The sequence below is a fragment of the Grammomys surdaster genome, unplaced genomic scaffold, assembly GCF_004785775.1.
Source record: "Grammomys surdaster isolate TR1022 unplaced genomic scaffold, NIH_TR_1.0 136, whole genome shotgun sequence".
NCBI classification, from domain to species: Eukaryota; Metazoa; Chordata; class Mammalia; order Rodentia; family Muridae; genus Grammomys; species Grammomys surdaster.
The window spans coordinates 14,335,631-14,357,248 of NW_021604594.1; the positions used below are offsets into that span (position 1 = coordinate 14,335,631).

General features: G+C 43.6%; 1 protein-coding gene across 1 annotated transcript in view; it reads right to left on the reverse strand.

Moving 5' to 3' along the window:
• Positions 1-21,618, reverse strand: part of Myo3b (myosin IIIB) — a 335,931-nt gene that overhangs the window by 291,879 nt on the left and 22,434 nt on the right. Inside the window, exon 6 of the mRNA XM_028763039.1 lies at positions 5,706-5,851. Within this exon, the coding sequence (XP_028618872.1) occupies positions 5,706-5,851 (146 nt within the window). The remainder of the gene's footprint in view (positions 1-5,705; positions 5,852-21,618) is intronic.

A 21,618-nucleotide genomic window follows, 5' to 3' on the forward strand; every position in this document is an offset into this window, starting at 1 on the left:
TGGGGAAGGACCCCTGCCTCTGCCCCCTCTCACAGCTGTGCAGTGGGCAAGGACCTCTGCCTCTGTACTTTCTCATAGCTGTGCAGTGGGCAAGGACTTCTTCCCATATCAGAATAATATGGGAAGGTTTTAGGTTTAGAAAGTCAAAATTTAAAGGATTCTGTACATTTTAAAACACATACCGAAGCAAGCAAGTTGGGTGAAAAGCCAACGTTAGGACTCTTAGTCCCTGAGGAGAACTTTTCAGTCACACAATGATTGCAAGGTGACTCGCCCACCTGAACCCCACCACCCACAGTGTTCAAGCAATCCAAGAGGATCCAGACCCTGGATTCTCCATGTCTGGATTCCCTTCTCTTTTTTTCTACCCCAAACTCTGAATGTTTCACTTTTTTTGGTGACTGAGGTGGGGACAGAAGAAACAGGCTTTCCTCAAAAGTAAATGGAGCCTTGTTCATTTTTGCATCTCATCCAATTGAGTTTATAAGAGCAAAGCTAAAGGTATCCTAATGTAGAGGTGTGGACATTCCTAAGTCCCCAGTGGACTAGGCTCCGAAGTGGCTTTGTAACCTTAGCTTAGAGCTTAGAAAATATTTTCCCCCATAAGCATAATGTCCTAGTGGAGACTAAGTCCTCAGCCCAGCCTGTAGGACTTTATTTAGCCACAAAATTCAAATAGCACACCCAAAGTACAAAGCACTGGATATTATACAGCTTCTTTCTAAAGAGATGCTTAAAAATACTGTTTTCATGAGAAATGCATTCCTGCTCAGGATGCCAGAAACAGGCTTTGATTTTCCCCAGACCCCAGAGCAAGCTTTCTCACTGAAGAAATAATAGGAAAAACTAGAAAAGGAGGGTGGCAAGACAGAAGATGTTGGTTGTTCCAGAAATAGCCCTGGCCTGTTAGATACTGTTTTGCAAAGAGTGCTCTGTGAACAGAAACTTATGGATACAAAGAATGCTATTCTGAAGCATCTCTCTGTGCTTACGTAACATGTTCTACAAATCTTCAGTTCAAGCACTTAGATGTTCTAAATTAGGAAATAGAAAGCTGTGGTTTGAAGGGAGTTTGAGGAGGGGACAGATTTCTGCACTGGGGGTCAGAAATTGATCCATCCTTAGCAATGTCCTGCCCTCTCCTATGATGACCTCTGTGTAGTCCTCAATTGCTTGACAGACACAATCACTGGTGCTAATGTAATTTCTGACTTTTAGGTTGCTAACATCACTTAAAATTGGGGGTGGGGCAGCATGTTAAACTGTAAGCTTCTAACAGGCTGAACCTGTGTCCTGTGCACTGCGGGGCCATCACTACTTGGTATAAAATCTGGAAGGATTTACCATTTCAGCATGCCTGAAAAACATATGGGCTTTAGAGATGGGCTCTCGTATTCACATCATTTTTCCTCCTATTTGCAGACCAGAGACTGGCTGCAAAACCTCTGTGGGCTTTCAGTCACCTAACCGAAAAAAGGACTGGGGATATCAACGACTTCCCAGGGCCACTGTGGGGCTCACATATATGTTGGTGAAACACAGAATGCTGTGCCTGTCACACAGTTAGTAGCACCTGCAAGGTCCCAGATGCAAGTTTAGCATCATCCATTGCTCATGTTCCTTTCTCATCACCCATGAGCCAGATGTTAGGGAGCTCTGCCTCCAAATTAGTTCCACAGAGAATCTGGTGACCAGGAAAGCTAGTTAAAGTTGAACTGTGGCTTGAGACCTGACCTCATTTGGAATCAGGATCTATGCAGATATGACAGTGGATGTGGCTGTTGCTTTGGAGACGTGTGATTCTGGATGGGGATCCCCATGTCCCTGGAAGAAGTAGAAGAAGAAGACACAGGGCAGAGGGCTATGAAGGACAGAAGACTGGAGGCCAGGCTCCTCTGAAAACCAGAAACAGCTTCTTAGGAGACTCTAGAGGGACTCTCCTAAGCTCTGTGGATTGTGCCCTCGCACTTCTGGCCAGCAGGATCATGAGAGAATTAGTTTTGATTGTTCAAACTCATTGTATCTCCTGTTATCTGCTGCACCAACCCTGAAAAGCTCACCCGGTCGGGGGCAGGTGATTCTGAGACACCTGGATTTAGTGATGGACACATGAAGCAGAGATTGTCACAATCTGTTCAGTGCAGGGAGAGCTCTCTGGGGAAGACAGTCACCAGATCTGGAGACTGGAACGATCAGGCAAGTTTCTACTGGGAATCTTAGTGGGGTTCTCTTTTTCTTGTTTCTACAGAGAGTTATGTGGAAGCATGAAGTTGGTCATGAGACACTGATCAAAGCCATCCTTCATCCAACCCAGGTAAATACATGCACAATGTTGTTCTCAATGTTTGTGTAGTAAACCCTCACTGTAACACACAAAGGTCCCTATCACCTTTCTGAACCCATCCACAATGGACAAAGGGAATCAGTAAGTGAAGACTCTGAGCTAGATACATGGTTACCAAGAGCCCAACATAACTGTACATTTCTCCTAACCCTACTGATCCGTGAAATTATAACTGTGAAACAGATCTCCTCTAAAGTGAAAGATATATGAGACATATCATATATATGTATACACACACACACACAAAACACAAACATACACATATGATCCTTCCAAGCCTTTGGGACTTTAAATGGCATCTTCAAGAAAATGGCGTGTAGGAATGAAATCTACAAATGCTCAGAAAAGCGGCTTCACTCTCTCTCTTCTAACTCTGAGGGTCAGGGAAAGGCAGCAGAAGCATCAGCAGTCAGGGGTGACTTTTTTTGGAGCAAAGGCATTAGACAAGATGACACACTGACAGGTTCAGAAAACAGTGGATGCCGTGCCAATCAGCAGATAATTTCTGTGTGTTTGCAGCGTAGGAAGAAGTGTGAGTCATGCAGTATTTCAAAGGCAAGTCACAATTGCTGTTTGTCATCTTGCAATGTGAAGGTCAAGAGACGGGAGAAGGTGGGTGGAAGCAGAGAGGAGACCTGCTTGCAAGCAGATCAACCATAGCCAGACAGGTCCTGCTCCGTGGCTCTGAGAGTGCCCAGGGAGCCTGTGTAATTACTGCCTGAATTGACATCTGAGGCCCTAACCTCCAGCAGCCACAAGGTCATTAATCCTAAGTCCTATGTAACTTCTGAAAGTCACTCCTTCCATGACTCAGTCGGGCTTTGCCTCTCTTCCTCCACTTAGTCACTTACTCAGTTTACTTCCAAGAATAAAATAATTGCAAGGGAGAGGCCAGTAGGGAAATTCAAGGAAGGAAGCCTCGATTTTTCCAGACCCCAGGGGACCATAAAATGAACCTCATTGTTTAATGGAAGAAAATGCTAGTACATTGAAAATACATTCAAATAGAAAAAGAAGAAAAAATCTGAGCCCAAATAGAATCAAGAATTTTTGTCATTAATGTTATTTGCAGGGAAAGGAAAGCGAGGATAGGGTGGGGGCAGGGGGGGAGACCTACCCTTATGTAATACAGAAGTCAATAATTCAACTGGATTTTTAAAATATGAGGGCTGGTGAATTAATTCAGTGGGTAAAAATGCTTGCTGCCAAGCCTGACAACCTGAGTTCAATCCCCAGAACCAGAATGATGAAAGTTGTCCTTTGACATCTTCACACACTCACACACACATACACACACACCCTTCCACTCCTTCCCAATAAATAACTAACCAACAAATAAATGCAATTTAAGACTTTTAAAAATGTAAATGCTTAATTTCCTTCCTTTCCATTTAAGAGTTTTTTTCTGAGGAAATGATATATCTTTAGCACTTGGAATGAGCGTGCACACGCACACAGCTCTAGTCAATCCAGAATCCTTCAGAGAATGGTGTGATTCTGATAGGATAACTCTTAAAGAATGAACTTACTGAATATAAACCCACAGAGTTCTCCCAGGGTTTAGGAAGAAGCAGCTATACCATTTTAGTACAGAGGCTGCATGTCATCATTTGTTTCTCTTCTTTCTGCCCCAGAATGGCAAGCTAGCCCATTAGAGTTGTGACAATGGCAAATGTCGAGCTCAAATAATCGCACAGAGAATCTGCCAAACTATTATTCTGATATCTGATCCAGCATCCGAACAGGAAAAAGGGAAGGCAGGGAGTCTAGGAGAGAGTGACAGAGTCTCAGGCTGGGATAAAGATTGACTTCTTCCGGTTCACTTGTTCTGTGAGCCATTCTGCATCGAGGTAGGGAGAGGGGTTTAGTTATCTTTATCTAGATCTAAAGACTTCCCCCAAGATACAAGATGGGACTGGAGTGCTAGAATAGAGATGATCAGAGAGCAAAGGCTGTGGACACAGAAGTTAGCCAAACACTCATCACTGGAGAGGAAGGGTCTATTGACTCAATGCATATACACTCATGTGCATGTTGACACACACACATGCACACACACACACACACCTCTCTTTGGCTGCCTTGAATTTACCAGCTTAGGTGATTTATTTTAAAATATTTTATCTGTACATGAATGCATCCTTTTAAAAAGGAAAGAATAAATATACCCGAAGAAACCTCTTATTGAAAGTGTATACATCTCACAAAGCTGGCTGCTATTTGGGAAACTATGTTGCTACAGTGAGCAAGCGCTTGTAACACAGGGAACAACAGAGAATCCTTGAAGCCGGGTTCCTCATCCCTGCACACGTCACTGCCCCCTCTTGCTGCCACTGGCCCCTGCATCAGTAGGTCCCTTTGGATGCCCACCAGACTATTAATTAAGAAGCCAGAAGCTTCAGCTGCTCCACCGGTCATTTGTTTTTGTGTTGTGGAAAAGGCAAAAAGACCACCCCGGCTTGAGCGAGGCTCTATTTTTAGAATGTTGGTTGTTGGCATGCTCACATCTGGATTAGGTATAAAATGATAATATTACGTTGATCAACGCTTGAGAGCCCCATCTGCATATAAATAGGCCTAATCAGAAATGCAAATTGCAATTTCCAGAAATGTGTAAAGGCTGCAGATAGCTGTGCTTTTGTGAGGATAAGGGAAGGTCAACACGTGTATTGTGACATCAATTGAATGGCCCAGAATGTTCCTTTGAAAAATGTCGTTTGGAAAATACAAATTATCTATCAATCTGCACCTAGGCTGAACTGGGTTCCCCACCGCTTGACCCTCCTACCATAGATCAGCTCAAACCCTGTTAAAGAACCACACCACATATGTGGGGCCCTGAGAACACACAGAGTAGATTCCTCTGAAAGGACTTTCCCACTGAGGGGTGAAAAATAAGGTGTATGGACAGTGAGACACTTTCAGATAGATGTCACTGCTGACCTGAGTAGATACAACAACATGAATATGTGTTTTGGGGAGACCCCAAATTTCCCCAATACTACAGCAAGTACACTTAAAAAGAAAACATTGGTGTTTAGACCGATTATTTAGTCCTAAATCGCATCTGTGTTTTTCTCATGCAAAGCACAAAAAAAGAACATTTCAGGCAAATTGTAGTGCCGGGAATTGACAATCGCTCCACGCTCTCGCCGTTTCTCAGGCATGTGATCTTGCAGAGATAGTCTCTCCTTGTGTCCCCCAAACCCTGTTGGGTTTTTTTCCTCATCTTTTTGAAAAGGAAACCTATTTCACAAATAGGCTTTCTCAAATTTGGAGAGAAATCGCATACCAACTAGCTTCCCTCCAAAACCGGTTTCACGAAGCACCGATGAGTCAAGAGCGCCACCTGGTGTCCTACCTTGGTATCTTAAAGAGCATTTTCACAGGGTGCATTTCAAAGAGGGGAGGGTCTCCATCGCCCAGCTCAATGGCTGTGATGCCCAAGGACCAGACGTCACAACGAGCGTCATAGGACGAGTCATACTGCTGCTCGCAAGCAATGACCTATCAAACAAAAACAAGACACAACACATCAGGCCACTGTCACCCCAGTTGCCTCGAAAACCTTTTTTTTGTTGTTGTTCCATTGACCGTGCTAATGTTGAACGGCAGCAACGAGCTGTGTGTATGCTAGACCCTGTCTGTGCATAACTGATTCATCATCTGATATGTTTACCTAACTTTGGTCCTTTTCCTTTCTTTTTGAGCAGGGATCTGACGATGTCTCAAATTCACAAGACACACCTTTGCATGCCCATTTCTTCCATTCTCAGGTGACAGTCATGCATGCTAGAATTACAGATGGATTCACTTCCTTTTAAAAATGTGTTAGCCCCACTCAGAATGTGTTGAACCATCTCAGTACAAAGCATACGACGAGGTAGTGAGGGGCCGCTCTGTGCTTGTACCGCCTGCTTTTTTCCCCTTTAAAGAAAAGACTTGGCATGCACATCATACCTCCCTTGGTATGCTGTTAAATTCAAACACAAAAATCAGTTGCTCTTAAGAATGGCTGCTACAGAGTCCTGGAGAGTGTAACCCTCTCGCAGAGGATGTTGGAAGACCCTGTGGTTATAAAAAGTGGGAGCCACCCCACTCCACAGTTTCCCTTTCACCAACAACATCAGAACCCTCCTCCACATCCAGCAACCTCAACAACAGTTTACAGGTGCCACTGCATTTTCTGGCCTAACTGGGTAGAGAGCAGGTGGATCAGAATGGCTGCAGGCTTATCGGTGGGGTGAAGAACAACAACTCTTGGAGGATTCTGTTTCTATCTATGTTCTAAGTCTCACAGGAAAAAGCAGACTCTTGACTGTCATGCAAGACTGGGAGAAAGGAGTATGTAGAGGGTGAAGAGGGACCCAGTATTCCCCTTGACCTTGATTCTGACTCCCAGGGCAGGCCGGAAGCTGACTGTCTTGGCTAAGCACCATGTGGGTGAACATAGGCTGGGCAGGCTGCTTCCCTCAGGCCGTCATGTTGTCTTTGGCTTTTACTCTGGATGAGACAATTACTTATGGTGAGCTGACAAAAGACAGGTCAGGCTTATACTCTAGTAGATCCCCTGGCTGCATGCTGAGGGCAGAGTCAAGAGAAGGGGATACACAGCCAGTTACAGTACTATTGTACCACCATTTATGAGGTGCAAGAAGTAACTGGATTCTGAATGTAATTCTGAAGGTTGAACCAACTGGAATTCTTAGTGGGCTTTTAAAAGAAAAGGCTTGTGGGTGGATAACTCTGAAGTGTTTGACCTGAGCATGTACCAGAGAACTGGGGTTAACCAACATGGGGAGGGAGGAGAAGCAGCCTTAAGGCTCAAAGCTGAAGCTTTCAAATCTCAGGGGTCAGGGAATTATCCAATGAGAGATAATGATTTTAACCCCTAAGCTCCCCCCCAAGACCCCCTGCTGGACATCTGACCTAGAGAATTGTAAGAAAAGTACTCTGGCCTGTATGTGCTCCACCTCCAGTTCATGTGTTAGAAATATGATCCGCAATGCAACAGTGATAGGAGACCTTTGGGGAGATGTCCAGTCCGGAAGCTTGACCCTCCTGAATGGATTCAGGTCAAGACTAGTGTATGAAAATGCCTCTTGCCTTCTACCATACGAGGAGAGTCAGAGGCCCTCACAGGACCCAGCACCTGCACGTTCCCAGACCTTATGACTGTGAAGAAATAAATTTCTGTTCCCTCTAGATTGCCCTGCCTTGGATATTTAGTACAAAGTAAATCAATAAAATAAAGAATGTTATGTTGTGCCAAGCGATGGTGGCTGGTGGCGCACACCTTTAATCCCAGTACTTAGGAGGCAGAGGTAGGCGAATCTTTGAGTTTGAGGCCAGATTGGTCTATAGAGTGAGTTCTATGACACCCAAGGCTACACAGAGAAGCCTGTCTCAGGAAAAAAAAAATGTTTGTTGCTTTGGGCCCCTGGATCTTTATGTTGTTAAAGCAGTGATAGAAAACAAATGTATCTGCTCTCTTCCACACCAGGTCATGTGAAAATGTTCTGAGCTTTCTATCTTCAGCCTCAGCCATTGCTCTTGCTGCTGCTGCTTCTTCCTCCTCCTCTTCCTCTCTTTCCTCCTCTTCCTCTTTCTCTCCCTCTCTCTCTCTCTCTCTCTCTCTCTCTCTCTCTCACTCTCTCTCTTTCTCTCTCTCTGTGTGTGTGTGTGTGTGTGTGTGTGTGTGTGTGTGTGTTTGTGCCCTGGTCTCTGAACTAGAGAACATTCTCCCAAGGACCTATACCACAGATCTAGCTGCCACCACTCCATCAGATTAGAAAGTCTTCTCGCAGACTATTCTGTCATGAGTTCAACCCATTATTTTCAAAATAAAGTTCAGAGCACTCTGAATCTGGACCCAGAGGCTACTTCAGTGCCTCTAAGGACCCCACTCTCCTCACCCCAATCAAGCAGGAGCCTGCAGCATTTACAAGGAGCCCCAGAGGAGGCTCCTCAACACCTCCCAGGAATGACATTTTTGAAAGTGAGGGACAAACGTAATATTAGACCTATCAATCAGAAGACAGTTTGCCAGTTTACTAATGGCACTGTGATGGAGAGAGAGAGAGAGAGAGAGAGAGAGAGAGAGAGAGAGAGAGAGAGAGAGAGAGAGAAAGAGAAACTCTACCTTCCCCCAAGCAGGGTCTGGGACCAGTTAAAATATAAAGTGGGCCTCTAGTAGTTAAATGGCAAGCTATGACAATCATCACTGTCCTCAGACAGTGTGCACTAGCGTGTCTGATAAGGGGTATAGGCTCCAAAATCTCAGGACACTAGAGAAAGACTACTGAGGAAGGTGGTGGCAAGAGTCTTGCACTAGTAGTCTACAGCATCCAGAAAGAAACTCCAGTTCCTCTCAGATGGAACACAAAAGCCAACCCAAGAACACAGCTATGTGTGGAACTGGAGACAGGCTGACAACTTCCCCAGCGCTGTCATAAAATATTCAAAACTGGTTTCAACTTGTCTTTCCAGACAGATGCTGACTTCATAAACAGAAATATACCTCTCAGCCAATTCTTCTCCCAGAACTCAGCTCATGAGACACCAAAGAAACTCTTCTAAGGAAGTTTGTAGAAAAGCATACTGTTAAAATAATTCACAAATTGTTATTTTATAGCCATGAGCCAGACAAGGTGTCTAGCCCTGAAGAGAGAAAGGCAACTGAGCAGTTCAGTCTTCAGAAACAACCCCGAGAGAGGTAGGCTGTTATCTTCTTTATAGCTGTTGACTCAACTAGGGGAAAGAGCCCTTCTTGTGGCAGACCTCTGATGGATTTTAGAAAAGGTCTACGGATGCCTCCCATGTGAAGGCCAGTGCAACTACATCTATGAATCTAACACAAAACCATAGCTATGAAGAGGAGAAAAGGCACCGTGCTTCTTAGCTCCGCCTTCTCCTTGTCTTGGAATAAAGCCAAGTGAAAGCATGCTGGGACTGTTGGGTCTTTGATTCCCTTGCTGCAGGTGAGGGGACCTCACAGAGGACCTCCGGACTGAATTTTTGTTAGGAAGCTCTGCTAAGCTGAGAGAGCAGCCGTGGCAGGCAAGGCACTGCCTTGAACCAGGTTGACTAACTTTAGAAGTCCTAGAGGAAGTGTGGAGATATACAGGTTAGGACGAAACTGACAGAGGTCCAGGATACCACGGATCATCTCTCACCCCTCCGTGAATCACCCCACTGCCCCACAAAGTGATGAATGCATCTGTCGCCTCTTGTAGAGACACAGTGTCTATGTGAGGAATATGAGTGAGGGAGGGACTTCAAGGGCTGAAGGAGTTAGAGCTTCATTTCACCTGGAGATGAGGATGGCCATCAATGAGTAGTAACACACCAGTCCTAGGTAACCAGAAGAAAGCGTTTCATGTACAGGATTAGCTACACCATTTTGCTAGCTCAAAGTGAGTCTGTGTTTACTCCTAGGCAGGTGTAAGTCGTCACCGATGTCCTCAAGATCTTTCTCAGTTTTTCTCCTTCAGTATGTAGCTGGAGCCATGGACTTGAGCGATTCTGTGTTCTACTCCTGAGTTATGTCCCCAGAATTTGGTTTATTATTGCTATTATTTTTTATTTATGTGTGTCTTTCTGGGTGTGGGTTTGTGTATGTGAGTATAGTGCCCATGAAAGTCAACAAAGGAGCATCAGACACCCTGGAACAGGAGTTATAGGCAATTGTGAGTGGCCCAAAGTGGTTGCTGGGAACCAAACCCAGGTCCTCTGCAACAGCAGCAATTGCCCTTAACCACTGAGCCATTTTTCCAGTGACCCACTCTTGGTTATTTTCTGCTTTGTTTTGTTTTCGTACCAGCCTCACTATACAACCTAGGCTAGTACTGAACTCATAATCCAGGAACTCTCTTAACTTATAAAATGATAGCATTGAGGAAAAGAACCATTTCTATTCCCTCCAGCTCTAACGTTCTTTAACTTCATGATTTCTAAGTAAGCGACCTTACTTATTTGGAAAGGAAGCACTAACATCCCTGTGAGGATTAGCTAGAGTGTAAAGTAGGTTATTCTGGGGCAGGCACTTTCTTGGTGGCTGGAACCTTGAAGGGCTTTTTTTTTTTTTACTGATATTTTTGTAGAAGGTCTTAAAGTCAAGGAATAGATACCAGTAGCTGTGCTAACACCTTGGTTAAGGAAGATGAAGTTCAGCTAAAGAGCAATTGTTTGGATGCTGGTTAATGGAGCATGTCCAGGTTCTTACTTCGAAATGCAAACTTAGGGCTCTTCTGGTGGCACTTAAGACTGTACTCTCGCTTATTTTAGGAAGAGGGGAAATACTAATGCAGGGATTACCAACAGTATCTATGCACTGACAGCTTTAGTGCCCAGTACCAAGATCTATCCTACACAGAGGTAGCCTTGAGTTTTCCAGATGTCAGTTGCAAGCACTTTGGCCTCCAAAACTTCTCTTTCAAGGGGAACTTGCAAGAACTTGGAACAAGCAAGAACCTTCACAGTGGTTTAGGTCATGGAGAGGATTAGCATTCTAGACCTCAGAGACAGCTCTCTTTAGTCTTCTTCATGGGAATTAATGCCAGGTTGCAGACTCTTAAAGGCCTCCTAATTACCTCTTCCCACCCACTCCCCCTCACAGCACCCCACCCCCCGTGGTGGATGAGTATCCTCCCTCTGCCTTCGGGAACTTCCTGGACACGGAGGCTTTCTTGACTTGATGCCACACTCATGTAGCCTCGCCGTCTCCTCGTCTTTCTCAGTGTTGGCAGTTGAGTTCTATTAAAGACAGCTGGTGATCTTCTCTGTTGCCCGCTTTGGGTTGGGGTGGGGGGCATTCTTGAGTCATGGAGATATGGGCCTCTGGTTACTAGAGGAAACTGTAGAGCTGGCAGGTTCATCTTGGTTTTAGCACTCCTCAGTGGATGACTTTGACAATATATTTAATCTCTTCTTTTTTTCCCACACACTGAGCAGCCCATTTCTCAAGGACCTCCTCCAAAGAACCATCTAGGAAAATACTGATTATCCCACCTTTTCTTTAGCATCAAAAGCTTCTCAGTAAATAAGTCGGTCGTTGCTTCTGTATAGCTTTTACTTATTTGCCCCTTTGACATCTCTTGCGTTTTGCTAAGTGGGCTACAGGAAGCATGAGTTATTTTTTATAATAAAATCAGCAAGTTCTTCATTTGACCTTTGTCCTGTAAGCACAGATGTTAAAACATCTGTCTGTCTTTTCCTCTGGCAGAATATCTCCCAGGATTCTTCATCAAGGAACCACTTTGTTAAAGGTGGTATCCTGATTATAAAGATTCCCAAGAGAGTAATCAAAAATGAACGTACCAATTCCCATCTGTACCCATTTCTACTATGGGCTCAGGAAGAACTCTCTCCCTTCCTCTGGCCCTGAAGGCCTTGTGCAATGAATGCCCCATGGCTGCAACTTCATCTCAGTCCAGATAAAATAAATGGGGCTTACTGAAGAGACCCCCAAGAGGTAAGCAAGAGCTTCTTTTATAGAAAGACCTGGGCTCTCAGAGCCCTTCTTATCACAAGGTGCCACTATCTGTAGAGAACACCTGGACCATGCTGGATGTCCAAAGGCAAGAAACAGTCCACATGGGAGCTCCAGGAGCCAGGAACCTAGATTTCTCCAGTAAGATATTGAACTGAAACCCTTATCAAATCCTATCAAGAGCCGCTGGGCTAAAAATCTCTTCAGTAATGCCTTCACAGAGACAGCCTTATCCCGTGTCTTACTCTCCTAAAAATTTACCAAAGCCGAACCACAGTATGTCTTCCTCAGATATTATTTCTTCACTAATATTTCTGAATGCCATTAAAGATTTAATTAGGTTTGCTTCCTATATTCTGATTTCTCACCTTGCTGGAATCAATCATGCAGTCCAAAATTATAACCAGAGGTCGAGATTAAATTTTCATCCAAGTACACAGGCAAAATGCTGTTATCTCAAGAGCTAAATTCGGCTAAGTAAGAGGCAAGGCAAATAGACCTAAAGCTATTACTCCTTGGCTGACCTTGAGCCCCAGAGTGGAGGGCAACAGACTGGCAAATAAGATGGGCAGAGAGGCAGGACGGTAAACAAGAGCCTTCATTTTGCTTACACATCCATGCAGCACAGTTGATAAAGGTTATTGATCATAAAGCCTTTTAAAATAAAATGTCTTCTTGGTAATCGGAAATTGCAGCGGTAAATATTCCAGTGCTTAACATTTTTCATTAGCTTAACATACAAAGATCTTAATGGCTACTTGCTGATATAGTGAGTCTCCTCCTAGAATGAAATATAACTCAGACAGCAGATATAGTTGAGATTTCAGGAATTTTTTGTTTGTCTAGTTGGTTGGTTGGTTGGTTGGTTGGTTGGGTTTTAATTTATGGACCAGATGAACTAGAATAGATTTTATTGTTATTCTTTCAAAAGCTCAAGAATGGGACAGAGTCGATATTTTATTATACACTGAGAATTTGCTAGAAATAATTTAGACTGTTCTTTGAATTTCAGGGCAGTCTATAACTTAAGTGTGATATTAAATTAATCTTTTCCCAAACTTGTAACACTCTGCCAAAGCCGTTAGAGAAACCAACCCAGGTTCGTGTTTAAAATACACACAGCTAGCTTATATAATAAACATCAACTTCCCACAGGAAAGGTGGGAGAGAGGAGGGAGACTCATTCTAGCTTTGAGGTTAGCAGACAACTGACATTTGCACCTCTGTTCTCCAAGGCCCTGGGAGAACAAGGTCTGCATTTCTGCCTTGTGTGGCAAATTCCCTTCCCAGAATCATGGTTGGCACCCATATTCTCTTCCATGAAAGATGACCCAGCACATCAATCTGTGCCTGCCTCCTTAGGACTCTAGGGGCCTGATGAGCCTGGAGGCCTAGTACGTTCATTCCCTGTCCTCCCTAACTCAGCAGCTACCTCCATGCAAATGGCCACAGGACTTTGGAACTCATCAGAAGAGGAAACAGGTCTATAGTAGTAGTTAGCTGACTTATCCAAAGCCGCACAGTTGGTTCAAACTCAACGTGAGTGCAAAACTCCATGATTCTCAGTACCATCCGACTCAGGTACATTCTAGGGATTCTTACAATATGGAGAATGCCAGACCACCACCAATGACATTGCATTTTCTTTGAGTGGAAAAGAAAGCAACTCTCCCTTTCCTCTGCCAGTTATGGGCCCTCCTCCAGGGAGCAAACTACAGGTTCTCCAGCTCAGGCCACTCTACAGACAGTTAGGTAAGTACCATTATCCTGAGAGAACAAACAGATTCAGAACAGTTAAGCAAGCTGCCCAAGGTCACATAGCAGGCCAGTGGAATGGAAGCATGTGTCCACAACAGGAAGATGGTGAGGAAAAGCTTGCCTTTCTCCTCCAGGATGCATTTGAAAATCAGGAAGAAAAGTGAATCAGAGGAAGGGGATGGCCCAGCCGGGGCAAACCTGTCCAATGCAGCAGCTTCTGGTTTGGGTCCTCACCCAAGCTACTAGCATCATAGGCAATCACAACACCCATGGGAAACATCACCCTTCCTAACAGAGTGACTGCTTGACTTTCTGAAGAAGGTATGGAAATCCTTAGGGATAGAGGACAGCCTTAGTCACCCTGCCTCTGCCTGCTTTTGCAAGCAGAGCATGCGAGGCTGTGCTGGACTCCCTTCTATCTCCAACTGCCTCCTTCTGTGGCTTTCCTCTGATAGTTCAGTGACACTCAGAAAGAAAGCAATGGCAGAGTCTTAGCTTTAATGTGATTTCCCTTCCACCTCTGGAGCATGGGCTCCGAGGACGGAGAGTCACCTAGAAGTTGGGACCCTGGGCTCAGGAGAGTTGTATGACTGACTCCCTCAGCACATGCCCTCTGCTCCCGAGAACATCTAGAACATCGTTGTGGGGTGTGGGGCAGAGAGGAGTGCACATATGCTTTGACCTTTCCCAGCACCCCACAGAGGGGTTAGAGGATAGCCTAGAAAGTTCCAAATGCTGACTGGAGGCTGTTGCTTCAACACTTTCTACTTAGTGGGGTGGAGAGATCAGAGGCCTCCTCCCTTATGCTCATGCCCGGCACATCTGGACCTGAAGCTTGCAGATGAGGTCCTGTACTTAGACCCACCAAGGAGGATGGTGACAGCTCGGAACTGCCTGCAAGGCTGCTTCCCACCTCCACACGGACACATGACTCAATTTCTCCACCCAACTCCAGCTGACAGGGAAATGTTCCCTGAAACCCAGGGGATGTTATGTCTGTTCCCAGCCATCAGCCTTGGAGTGTTCATTTCACCTACCCAAGCCATTTCCGAGAGCAAAAGGAAGGACAGAGAGGTTTCTGCTCTGTTTCCCAAATAGGAAGGGAGGGAATAAATGCCAGGGAAACCAGGAAATAGCAAAGGCAATGGAATCTCAAAGATGAGCGCACTGGGAGAGAAACCAGAAGTCTTGAAGCCTTTCTCTAGGGTTTCCTGAGCTCTCAAAAGCCTTAATTTCTGGTGGTGATTGTACTGGCTGATGGGGTCCTCAAGGACCCAGGCTTTGGGTGTGTGTGAGTGTGTGTGTGCACGAGCACGCATGCGTGCGCGTATGCAAGTGTGTGTTTGCACAGTGTGTGGTGACCAGGCCTTGTACATGCTTAGCAGGTGCTCCACCAAGAAGTCACTGACTCCACCACAACCCTCTCAAGATTTCAAAGACATTCAAGTGACACAGCCTAAAAGACAGGCCACCAACATCACTTTCCCTTACCAAGACTTTGGTGAGGTTCCACCCCTATTAGCCAAGGATCATAAAAGCCATGAACTATAAAAGCAGAGAGGGACTTTCCCTGCTAAAACCTGCAAGTGTTCTCTGGGAAATGGAGAAAGCAAAGGAAGCAGAGACCACCAATGCCAGTCTCTGCTTATACGTGAGCACAAGGGATTTGCTGTTGTTTGTTTCAGTTTTTCAAGACAGTGTTGCTCTGTGTTGCCCCGGTTATCCTAGAACTCATTCTGTACACCAGGTTGGCCTTGAACTCTAAGATCCACCTGCCTCTGCTTTCTGAGTGCTGAGATTAAAGGTGTGCACCATCACCTGTGGCTTGTTTAATTTAGAAAGGGCAGAAATGTACAATTCTGAAGACAAAAAGGTCAGGAACAAATGCCAGGACCCTCAGTACCTGGCAAGAGTCAGCCCCTTGTGGACCGTATCTTCTTCATGAATCCTCACAAGGCAACACCATTCTGAAGGCACTCCTGCGGCAGACATACCCCTGCCCATCCCCCCCCTCCACTATGCTATTTTTTTTTTATTGGATGATTTATTTACATTTCCTATGTTGTCCCCTTACCCCATCCCCCACCACCCCCTCGGAACCCCCAATCCCCTCGCCCCTCCTCCTTCTTCTCTGTGGATGTAACCTCTATCTACACCCCCCCACTCCCACCTCCCCACCCTCAAAATTCCCACCCCCTGGGGCATCCAGCCTTCATGAGGTCAAGGTTCTCTTCTTCCACCTATGCCCAGCAGGGCCCTCCACTTTTACATATTCAGCTGAAGCCCTGGATCCCCCCCTAAGTGCTCCCAGGCTGGTGGTTTAGACCCTGGGAGCTGTGGTTGGTTGGTATTGTTGCTCTCCTCATGGTGCCACAAACCCTTTCAGCTCCTTCAGTCTTCACTCTAACTCCTCCATTGAGAACCCCATGATCAGTTCAATGGCTAGTTGTGAGCATCTGCCTCTGAATATGTCTGACTCTTGAAGGCCTCTGAGGAGATATCCATATCAGGCTCTTATCAGCATGCACTTCCTGTCTTCCACATCAGCATCTACCTTTGGTGATTGCACATGGGATAGATACTCAGGTGGGGTGGTCTTGAGACGGCCCCTCCTTCAGTTTCTGTCCCTCACTTTGTCTCCATATTTGCTCCCTTGAGTATTTTGTTGCTCCTTCTAAGAAGGACCGAATCACCCTCACTTGGTCTTCCTTCTTTATGGGCTTCATGTGGCCTGTGAGTTGCATCTTGGGCATTTCAAGGTTCTAGGCTAATATCCAATAATCAGTGAGTGAATACCATGTGTGTTCTTTTGTGATTGGCTTACTTCACTCAGGATGATAATTTCTAGTTCCATCCATTTACCTAGGAACCTCTCGAATTCATTGTTTTTAATAGCTGAGTAATACTCCATTGTGTAAATATACCACATTTTTTGAATCCATTCCTCAGTTGAAGGACATCTGGGTTCTTTCCAGCTCCTGGCTATTATAAATAAGGCTGCTATGAACATAGTTGAGCATATGTCCTTGTTATATGTTCGAGCATCTTCTGGGTATATGCCTAGGAGTGGTATAGCTGGATCCTCGGGTAATGCTATGTCCAATTTTCTGAGGAACCGCCAGACTGATTTCCAAAGTGGTTGCACCATCTTGCAGTCCCACCAACAATGGAGGAGTGTTCCTCTTTCTCCACACCCTCGCCAGCATCTACTATCACCTGAGTTTTTAATCTTAGCCATTCTGACTGGTGTGAGATGGAATCTCAGGGTTGTTTTGATTTGCATTTCCCTGACGACTAAGGATGCTGAACATTTCTTTAGATGCTTCTCGGCCATTCGAGTTTCTTCCGTTGAAAATTCTTTGTTAAGCTCTATACCCCATTTTTTAATAGGGTAATTTGGTTGTCTGGAGTCTAATTTCTTGAGTTCTTTGTATATATTGGATATTAGCCCTCTATCAGATGTAGGATTGGTAAAGATCTTTTCCCAATTTGTTGGTTGTCGTTTTGTCCTATTGACAGTGTCCTTTGCCTTACAGAAACTTTGCAATTTTATGAAGTCCCATTTGTCAATTCTCGATCTTAGAGCATATGCCATTGGAGTTCTGTTCAGGAACTTTTCCCCTGTGCCCAAGTATTCGAGGCTTTTCCCCACCTTCTCTTCTATTAGTTTCAGTGTATCTGGTTTTATGTGGAGGTCCTTTATCCACTTAGATTTGAGCTTTGTACAAGGGGATAAGAATGGATCAATTTTCATTCTTCTACATGTTGTCCTCCAGTTGAACCAGCACCATTTGTTGAAAATGCTGTCCTTTTTCCACTGGACAGTTTTAGCTCCTTTGTCAAAGATCAAGTGACCATAGGAGTGTGGGTTCATTTCTGGGTCTTCAATTCTATTCCATTGATCTTCCTGCCTGTCTCTGTACCAATACCAGGTAGTTTTTATCACTATTGCTCTGTAGTACAGCTTGAGGTCAGGGACGGTAGTTCCTCCAGAAGTTCTTTTATTGTTGAGAATAGTTTTCGCTATCCTGGGTTTTTTGTTATTCCATATGAATTTGAGAATTTCCTTTTCTAACTCTGTGAAGAATTGAGTTGGGATTTTAATGGGGATTGCATTGAATCTGTAGATTGCTTTTGGCAAGATGGCCATTTTTATTATATTAATCCTGCCAATCCATGAGCATGGGAGATCTTTCCATCTTCTGAGATCTTCTTCAATTTCTTTCTTCAGAGACTTGAAGTTCTTGTCATACAGGTCTTTCACTTGCTTGGTTAGATTCACACCAAGGTATTTTATATTATTTGCAACTATTGTGAAGGGTGTCATTTCCCTAATTTCTTTTTCAGTCTGTTTATCTTTCATGTAGAGGAAGGCTACTGATTTGTTTGAGTTGATTTTATAACCAGCCACTTTGCTGAAGTTGTTTATCAGGTTTAGGAGTTCTCTGGTGGAAGTTTGGGGGTCACTTAAGTATACTATCATATCATCTGCAATTAGCGATATTTTGACTTCTTCCTTTCCTATTTGTATCCCTTTGACTTCTTTTTGCTGTCTAATTGCTCTGGCTAAGACTTCCAGTACTATATTGAATAGGTAGGGGGAGAGTGGGCAACCTTGTCTAGTCCCTGATCTTAGTGGGATTGCTTCAAGTTTCTCTCCATTTAGCTTGATGTTGGCTACTGGTTTGCTGTAAATTGCTTTTACTATGTTTAGGTAGGGGCCTTGAATTCCTGATCTTTCCAAGACTTTTATCATGAAGGGATGTTGAATTTTGTCAAATGCTTTCTCAGCATCTAGTGAGATAATCATATGGTTTTTTTCTTTAAGTTTGTTTATATAGTGGATTACATTGATGGATTTCCGAATATTGAACCATCCCTGCATTCCTGGGATAAAACCTACTTGATCATGATGGATGATTGTTTTGATGTGGTCTTGGATTCGGTTTGCTAGAATTTTATTGAGTATTTTTGCATCGATGTTCATAAGGGAGATTGGTCTGAAGTTCTCTTTCTTTGTCGGGTCCTTGTGGGGTTTGGGTATGAGTGTAATTGTAGCTTCATAGAACGAATTGGGTAGTGTTCCTTCTGTCTCTATTTTGTGGAATAGTTTGAAGAGAATTGGTATTAGGTCTTCCTTGAAGGTCTGATAGAATTCAGCACTAAAACCATCTGGTCCTGGGCTTTTTTTAGTGGGGAGACTTTTAATGACTGCTGCTATTTCCTGAGGGGTTATGGGACTATTTAGATGGTTTATCTGCTCCTGGTTTAACTTTGGGACCTGGTATCTGTCTAGGAAATTGTCCATTTCTTCCAGGTTTTCCAGTTTTGTTGAGTATAGGCCTTTGTAGTAGGATCTGATGATTTTTTGAATTTCTTCAGTTTCTGTTGTTATGTCTCCCTTTTCAGTTCTGATTTTATTAATTTGGATACTGTCTCTGTGCCCTCTGGTTAATCTGGCTAAGGGTTTATCTATCTTGTTGATTTTCTCAAAGAACCAACTCCTGGTTTTATTGATATTTTGTATTGTTCTTTCTGTTTCTATTTGGTTGATTTCAGCCCTGAGTTTGATTATTTCCTGCCTTCTACTCCTCCTGGGTGTATTTGCTTCTTTTTGTTCTAGAGCTTTTAGTTGTGCAGTCAACTTGTTAGTGTGTGCTCTTTCCAGTTTCTTTTTGTAGGCACTTAGAGCTATGAGCTTTCCTCTTAGCACTGCCTTCATGGAGTCCCACAAGTTTTGGTATGATGTGTCCTCATTTTCATTGAATTCTAAAAAGTCTTTTATTTCTTTCTTTATTTCTTCCTTGACCAAGTCATCATTGAGTAGAGAGTTGTTCAGTTTCCATGTGTACGTGGGTTTTCCATTGTTTTTGTCATTATTAAATACCAGTCTTAGTCCGTGGTGATCTGATAAGATGCAAGGGATTATTTCAATCTTTTTGTATCTGTAGAGGCTTGTTTTGTGACCAATTATATGGTCTATTTTGGAGAAGGTACCATGAGGTGCTGAGAAAAAGGTATATTCTTTTGTTTTAGGATGAAATGTTCTATAGATGTCTGTTAAGTCCATTTGGTTCATAACTTCTGTTAATTTCAAAGTGTCTCTGTTTAGTTTCTGTTTCCATGATCTGTCCATTGCTGACAGTGGGGTGTTGAAATCCCCCACTATTATTGTGTGAGGTGTAATGTGTGTTTTGAGCTTTAGTAAAGTTTCTTTTATGTATGTAGGTGCCCTTGCATTTGGAGCATAGATGTTCAGAATTGAGAGTTCACCTTGGTAGATTTTTCCTTTGATGAGTATGAAGTGTCCTTCCTTATCTTTTTTGATTAATTTTGGATGAAAGTCGATTTTATTTGATATTAGAATGGCTACTCCAGCTTGTTTCTTGGGACCATTGGCTTGAAAAATTGTTTTCCACCCTTTTATTCTGAGGTAGTGTCTGTCTTTGTCACTGAGGTGCGTTTCTTGTATGCAGCAAAATTCTGGGTCTTGTTTGTGTATCCAGTCTGCTAGTCTGCGTCTTTTTATTGGGGAATTGAGACCATTGATGTTAAGAGATATTAAGGAAAAATGATTGTTGCTTCCTGTTATTTTTGTTATTAGAGGTAAAGTTATGTTTGTATCTTTTTTGGGGGTTGTTGGAAGATTACTTACTTGCTTTTCCTAGGTTGTAGTTTCCCTCCTTGTGTTGGCATTTTCCATCAATTATCCTTTGAAGTGCTGGGTTTGTGGGAAGATATTGTGCAAATTTGGTTTTGTCATGGAATATCTTGGTTTCACCATCTATAGTGATTGAGAGTTTTGCTGGGTATAGTAATCTGGGCTGGCAATTGTGTTCTCTTAGTGTCTGTATGATGTCAGTCCAGGCTCTTCTGGCTTTTATAGTCTCTGGTGAGAAGTCTGGTGTAATTCTTATAGGTCTGCCTTTATATGTTACTTGACCTTTTTCCCTTACTGCTTTTAGTATTTTTTCTTTGTTTTGTGCATCTGATGTTTTGATTATTATGTGACGGGAGGTATTTCTTTTCTGGTCTAGTCTATTTGGTGTTCTGTAGGCTTCTTGTATGTTTATGGGCATCTTGTTCTTTAGGTTAGGGAAGTTTTCCTCAATAATTTTGTTGAAGATATTTACTGGCCCTTTAAGTTGGGAATCTTCATTCTCATCTATACCTATTATCCTTAGGTTTGGTCTTCTCATTGTGTCCTGGATTTCCTGGATGTTTTGAGTTAGGAGTTTTTTGCATTTTGCATTTTCTTTGACAACTGTGTCAATATTTTCCACCGTATCTTCTGCATTTGAGATTCTCTCTTCTATCTCTTGTATTCGGTTGGTGATGCTTGCGTCTGTGACTCCTGATCTCTTTCTTAGGTTTTCTATCTCCATGGTTGTCTCCCTTTGAACTTTCTTTATTGTTTCTATTTCTAGTTTCAGATCCTGAATGTTTTTGTTTAATTCCTTCTTTGTGTTTTCTTCCATTTCTTTAAGGGATTTCTGTGATTCCTCTTTAAGGGCTTCTATCTGTTTACTTGTACTCTCCTGTATTTCTTTAAGGGAGTTACTTAATTCCTTCTTATAATCCTCTATCATCATCATGAGAAGTGATTTTAATTCTGAATCCTGCTTTTCAGGTGTGATGGGGTGTTCAGGGCTTGCTATATTGGGAGAATTGGGCACTGATGATGCCAAGAAACTTTGGTTTCCGTTGCTTATGTTCCTGCGCTTGCCTTTCGCCATCTGGTTAACTCTAGTGGTACCTGCCCTCACTGTGTAAAACTGGAGTCTGTATTTCCAGTTATCTTGCTTATTGCAGAGCTCCTCAGAGTCCAGAGGTCTCTGTGGTCTTATGCTCCTAATCTCCTGGGTGGAATAACTCCTGGGACTCAGGCCACCTCTTGGATCTGGAAATCCTTCTGCTCTGAGTGCAGTGGGTCCTCGATGACTCAGGATTCAGTTTCAGCTGCTCTGAGTGCAGTGGCTCCAGCTGCTCTGAGTGCAGTGGCTCCTGGATGACTCAGGATTCAGTT